The sequence below is a fragment of the Brachyhypopomus gauderio genome, chromosome 13 (assembly GCF_052324685.1).
Source record: "Brachyhypopomus gauderio isolate BG-103 chromosome 13, BGAUD_0.2, whole genome shotgun sequence".
NCBI classification, from domain to species: Eukaryota; Metazoa; Chordata; class Actinopteri; order Gymnotiformes; family Hypopomidae; genus Brachyhypopomus; species Brachyhypopomus gauderio.
In genome coordinates, this window is record NC_135223.1 from 9,330,376 (window position 1) to 9,336,902 (window position 6,527).

The 6,527-nt window shown below is 40.9% G+C and overlaps 1 protein-coding gene across 6 annotated transcripts in view; it reads right to left on the reverse strand.

The window, feature by feature from the left end:
• Nucleotides 1-3,048: 3,048 nt before the first annotated feature.
• Nucleotides 3,049-6,527, reverse strand: part of osbpl3b (oxysterol binding protein-like 3b) — a 41,008-nt gene continuing 37,529 nt past the window's right edge. For all 6 annotated transcript variants that reach the window (XM_076970710.1, XM_076970708.1, XM_076970709.1 and 3 more), the window contains 3 exons: nt 6,072-6,198; nt 4,339-4,461; nt 3,049-4,066 (listed from right to left, as the gene is read on the reverse strand). In XM_076970710.1, the coding sequence (XP_076826825.1) occupies nt 3,970-4,066; nt 4,339-4,461; nt 6,072-6,198 (347 nt within the window). In that variant the 3' untranslated portion in view covers nt 3,049-3,969. The remainder of the gene's footprint in view (nt 4,067-4,338; nt 4,462-6,071; nt 6,199-6,527) is intronic.

Here is a 6,527-nt window from a genome sequence, read left to right on the forward strand (position 1 = left end):
CTTTCCAGCTTTGTGGAGGTCTACTATTTTGTCTTTGGACAGCTCTTTGGGTTTATCCATGTTAGTAGTTGGAGTCTTACTGCTTGTGTGGGGTGGACAGGTGGATTTATGCAGCTAACGACCTCAAACAGGTGCTTCTAATTTAGAATAATAAGTGGAGTGGAGGTAAGCTTTTTAGAGGTGGACTAACAGGTCTTCCAAAATGTCTGCTGATTGGCAAGCGTTCAAATACTTATTTACTGCAGGAAGACTTTTATACACCTGTTTATAAGTTTATACACCTGATGATAATCCTACAAAACCCCCGACCTTGTGCATTTGCATACCCATTTTTCCCCCCTTTATATTTGCACTTAGTTTGCACAGCTGTAGAGCACCTGACCCTCACACAAGCATTTCACTGGACAACTGCCTCCGACTTGCTGTGCACATGACAAATAAATTTTAAACTGGAAGATCCACATTCCTGCTCTATAGCCCTATTCATGCATTCACCTGGAAATGAACGCTTAAAAACAATCCACATGTTGGTGATGGTCCATCTGATGTTATCACAGGGCACTGCAGCCGGACAAAGAACTGAACAATGTCCCTGATGGTTCTATAAGAAGAAACATCTTAAATGCAGAGACATCTTGCATGCAGAATCATAGTAAATGCGGACACATTGTCACAGTTTGTGTCCCAGTATGTAGCACAGCACACCTGCCTTCTAAACATTCTTTTACTTGTAATATCCGTCCACATGCTGTCAGAACTAGGCCAGATGATATAGGTTGTACTCAGAGCCACACAGGATGTCTTAGGGGTCACAATATGACACGAGGGGCGATGCCTTGAGAACTGCAATGTTAAGGAGGTGATTGTGACACTAGGCTTGGGAGGTGCATCAAACCTTCATAATAAAGGCTTGTGTTTCATCTGTAATGGGCCCTGTTCTTGGGTTTATTATGCATGTCCATGCAGGTTATAAATGTTGCATATATGTGTTCTTCTTTCTTTCTTCTTTGGAAACTTCCTTGTTTCGGATATAGACTGTTGTATTGTTCTTTTTGATTGCTATGAGTAATATATGTAATGTGATAGAACAAGTAATACAATTCTTGTTACAGTAAATACGTTTGGCACATCTGCATTAGCAATACGCAGCTCAGTCAACACTGTAAGTCTGATATACTTGCAGCTAGAAGACATTATGCACTGTTGTGGGTAAGTACTGCCCATCACCAAGATCCATAAATAATAAAACAATAACACAATAGGGAGCTGAAATAACAGTCTGATTAGTAAATATGGATCCACATCCAATATATATATATATATATTAGTGCTGTCAATTCCAGGTGCCGCAATTACAAGTCCTCACCAGGATTTTGCTCAGGCTTCCTGGATTGTGTTGATTCCACTAATTTTACCTGGATTGCCAATTAGAAAATCTAGCAAGCTTGAGCAAAATCCTGGTGAGGACTTTTAATCGCGGCACCTGGAATTGACAGGAGCACTAATATATATATATATATATATATATATATATATATATATATTCCATTATACATTTTTTTACTACCGGTAGTTTTCACTAATATTATTTAATATTATTCTGTTCCTTGTGGTGAGATGCTAGCCAGACTAGACTACAAGTTAACACAATATTTTGTGGTTACCATACTCACAGATTATGCTCTGCTGATACTGAGAATAAACCATGCATCATCCTCCATTGAGTATCCTTTCTGACTCAACAAGACAAGCACAGAGGTCATGTTGGTGCCGTGACCCATTGGTTTGGCTTGAATTCTCCTCATGGCCATGGCTTGTTATTCTGGCATGTTATGTGTTGAGTCAGATGGACTATGTTTCTGTGCTGGAACACATACACAAACATTGTGTTCAGATCTTTTTTCTTTTTTTTGTCTGTGACTAGACATGAAATGTTTTTCTCTTAGAACAGCTAGAGTTGAGAATAACACGTCATCGGTGGCAATTAAGTACAACACTGGCTTAAAAAGAAAAAATGTATTATATTAAGCAATATTACTTAAGATGAGTGAAAGAGTGAAGAGGATTAATGTTATAGGACTATGGTTAGCTAAGCAGACAGCATTATAACGATATTTGCTCATGTGTTCATTCACTAACAGTAAAAGACAGATAGCATTATGATATTGGCTTATGTTCACCAACAGTTCAAAATAGCCAAGTTACCTAAAGCTACAGATACCTACATAGAGCTACACCTGCTGGAACATGGGTTGAATGTTACTTATTTGAAAATATAAGAAACATTATCCACTGTACTGCATTTGAACTTCAGAAAAAAGAAGATGTCATAAAGAAAAAGGCATATGGTTTTTATTTGACACTGGGGATGTGATATCAGAATGGGGATGTGCCCACACTGGGGTTGTGACGTGTTAATCAGAAATGACGGCAGCATACTGTGTCTTTGACTGCTCCTCCATGCTGTGGGTCACCAGTGGTCAGGATGTTCACCAGGATGAAGCATCTGAAACTGGGACTCAAGCATCCCAATGGTCATGTATACCCTGGCTCATGCCCAGCAGTGAGCCCAGATATAATGATGCTGCAGACCGTGCTCAGGGTCAGGGGTCAGCAAATGGGGTCAGCAATTAGCAGGTGTATAAATAAAGTGATTGTGCACATGTGTGTATATACACATACAATTTAAATAAAAAATATACATTTGACTGTTTACTTACATCTGAATCTGACTGAGAGAATGTCAAGAGTGTGCAAAGCTTAATTAAAGCAAAATGTGGCCATTCTGAAGAATCTAAAGTATACAATATATTCTGGGTTGTCTAATACTTTTTGTTTACTACATAATTCCAAATGAGTTCCTTCATAGTTTTGATTTCTTCAATATTAATCAACAAAGTTGAAAATAAAAATAAAGAAAAAACTGTGTTCTGTCTGAAAAAACAGGGTAATGTTATGAGAACAACGTTGACTGGCTGAAATGGCCCTACTTTGAAAGAAAACATTAACGAATGGGTAGATAAACAAATTATTTAAAAGCCCAAACAGTCACAGAGATGATGGTTTATTGAGGAGTGATGTCTTAGCAGCAGTCTACACATGACAGCCCCCTCCCCCCAACCTATGTTGCCACACATGAAGTGTGGGCACATTTCTGTGACAGAGTGCAGGTCAAACGGTGTGAAAAGCTGAAAACACTCAGCTAGACTCAGTATTCAGTATTCATCAGTATTCAGGCCATGTTCAAACCAAGGCCCTGAGTGCAAATCTGTTCTCAGAGGCATCCCTCAATACAGTCAGTACTGTGACATGTTTTTGATGCATAAGATTTAAAGACAGATTGAAATGTAATATGTGTGACCATAAGGCATAAGACCTGGGGAATTCAGACTGTAACATGTACCCCATAAATTGCATGAACGTATTCATACCATCTCTTTCAAAGAGGTAGACAATGTAACTTTGATCAGACAACAGCATATGTCAGATGCGTACGCCCAAGTTCTCTGATATGCGTGTAGAGTCTGCAGTACCAAATGGCACCACAAGAGGACACTATGCAACAGTTTTTCTGTCAGGATGTTTGTGCTACTAGTTGCACACAGTAATGATAGAGATGATAAACTGGATCATGTTTGCATAATTTCTAGACAATCAAGAGATATGCCTGCATAAAGACACTACAAAAAGATATTAAAAGCATATTAAGGCATTTACAATGGAATAATAAACAATGAAAGATACTTGAATATAGCAATGTGACAGGAAACAGTCTTATACTTCCAGTGAAGTTTTGTCTCTGTGTAATTATTAGGCAGAAAATAGCCTTCGTCAACATAGTCGGTGCTCAAGCCTGCGAGATCTTCCTCCATACGGTAAGTGGGTCAGGGCAGAGAAGAGCAGGCAACAGTGAGTCATCGCCCCACTAGCAGCAGACGGAAGAGACCCAGCAGCATGGTCAGCTCCTGCTCACCACAGCACTGGGAAGTCCAGATTACTGAAGCCCGGATCTTTACGCAAGTCCCAGTATGTGTTGTTGCTGACCCAGGTGTCATCTGTTGATTTCCTGTTAGCAACAGGGCGAGAAAAAAAGTGACGATTTATGACTAAACAGAAACAGATTTTCATTCTCTACACATTTCATTCTCTGTAACACTTGTAGCGTTTCCCCGAAGCTTAAACAAATAAAATTATACAAATTCTTTAAGTAAACATTGCCCGTGTATATATATTATTTAAACCTAAACTCTTTGTGGAAAAACAAAGAAAGCAAATGTGATTTGTCCTGATAGGACCACCGTGAGGGCCCGCGGTTCCGGGTGTGGGGTGTGGTCGTACTGGAAGAATCGTGCCTCGTGACCCATGTGGTTCTCTTCGAGAACCTTGCGCCTGTCTCTCTGCATCTGCTCGATCCTCTGCTTTTGTAGTTCAGCTTCCTCCACGTTCCCCTCCTCCAGTAACCTACAAACGCACATTCGCACGCACCCAGTTAGGAAGTGTGTTAGTCATCGGCTCTTTGCACGCTGTCTAACGTCAGGCTGTTGCCAGGACTCTGCCGGCTGCCTGTAGGTTATGTCTGAAGCCGGTGAAAGGCTCCGATTTTCTGGCGCGAAGCAGAAGGCGGCCTAAACTCCAACCGAGCTCTCGCGGCTCTCCCGCTTTAGTGTTTCATCGCTGCTGTTCAGACTGATGCTGACTCACAAGAGGCCCGGTCCGCATGTGCAGAACGAAGATTAGGCCCAGTAATATCTCATATCCATCAACTACAACACAGGGCGCCTCTGTTTACAGCAGCTTTAAGAGATCCAGCCATAACATGTCAAAACTCAAGTTCTCATGTTCAGTCAAGTTCATTCAGACATGACTGAGAGAAGGCATTGGTTTTCTCAGTTTTCTCTGGTTTTCTCAACCAGATGACATAGAATATATGAATATAATATAGAATTTATTTGATATAGTAATGTAATATTTTTGCGTCTAAATTAAAGCCATGATAAGAGGTCGGTTTTCAAACAAGCAACCATGCAAGTCAAGGGCCTATAGTTTTACCTCAGACCAACACATGTTCATGTCCCTAAAGTAAGTGTATGTCAATGAACATGTCAGTGTCATCAGAATAACAAGCCCCTGGTCAAATAGCCAAAACACTTGTCATATCACTGTCACCTGCCATGCTGTCATATATCAGTGTACTCTGCAACGGTTTTCTGACGGCTAAGGTTTTGAGGACAGTGATTGCATATGCACAAGGCTGCACGGATCAGTTTCAATAGTACAAATGATATGATTATAAGAGATTGGCACTGGATCACAATTATACTTTTATACAGTATGCTTTACTGTATTGACAGACCATGTCATCAAGACTGTCATGAGACTCTGTAGCACAATGGAACAAATTTGAATTAGAAATGTAAACAGAGGAAACAGGCAGAACTGTACATGCAGCAATCTACAGAAAATTACAGTACAATCTTTCTACACCTCCTGACACCCACATTACAATTGATGTTTTCATGCAATGCAGCGTGGAAAGAGTCTTTTTGTATGTCTCTCTCTGCAGGCTGCATCCATGGAGTCAGCAATGTCACCTGTCTGTGTGAGCTTGCCAGTTGAAGGTTCATACTGTAAGGTGCACCTCTGAGCTATTTTAGGGAACTGGTTAATCAAAAGCTTCACAGAGTCCCCATCAGTGAAAATCATGTTTTACCTAATCATCAGCTAAGAAGAAACTTATCATAAATCAGAGATGTGTAAAGTATGCTTTACAGGTTATGACAACTGGTTCAGCTCTTCTGAATAAAATGACTTATGCAATGAACTAATGCTGATTTGGGGGGCGTAATTGGTAATGTAGGAAACATCAGACAGTTGTACAAAATCATTTGCTTGGTTATGCCAAACATTTTGTATTTGTTCAAAAATCAATGAGAAGTCGCTTACATGATGTGCACAAGCGGCTAGATGGTGTGGAGGTTGGAGAAGGATTCAATTCTGATGTGCTAAATGTTCCGAAGCGACTGAGAAAAACTGTAAATATGGTTGTGGGCAGCGTATCCACTGTGCTTTACCTCTGATCCAGGCGTAATCTGGTGTCTGTGGGTGGCAGCAGCGGTTTGGTCTTCAGGTCCAGTTCGTTCAGCTCGAGAGCAAACTGGGTGAAACCGTAGTACTGTTCGTGGTCCGGGGGCATTGGATCTGCACACACAACACACAGCTCAGCGTACCCTCTCAAAACACGACAACCTCACACACGTCCGCCTCGTTCTTTGCTCAACGTAGCTTCACGCTGATTGTGATTTACCTAGCAACAGCAGTTATTTTTAGCGACATATGACATAGTATTAATTGTGGTAAATGGGTTATATATGGATGAAATGGGTGAAATTGTGATAGAGTTTGTATGCCGGCTCCGTGTACGTTGTCAAACATACTCTGGTTTACTGAACAAGGCAAAGGAGACTTTGATGTCTGGGACTGGTGGGAGTGCTCACACGGGCTATGACAGAGATGGTTGCCCCCTGAAG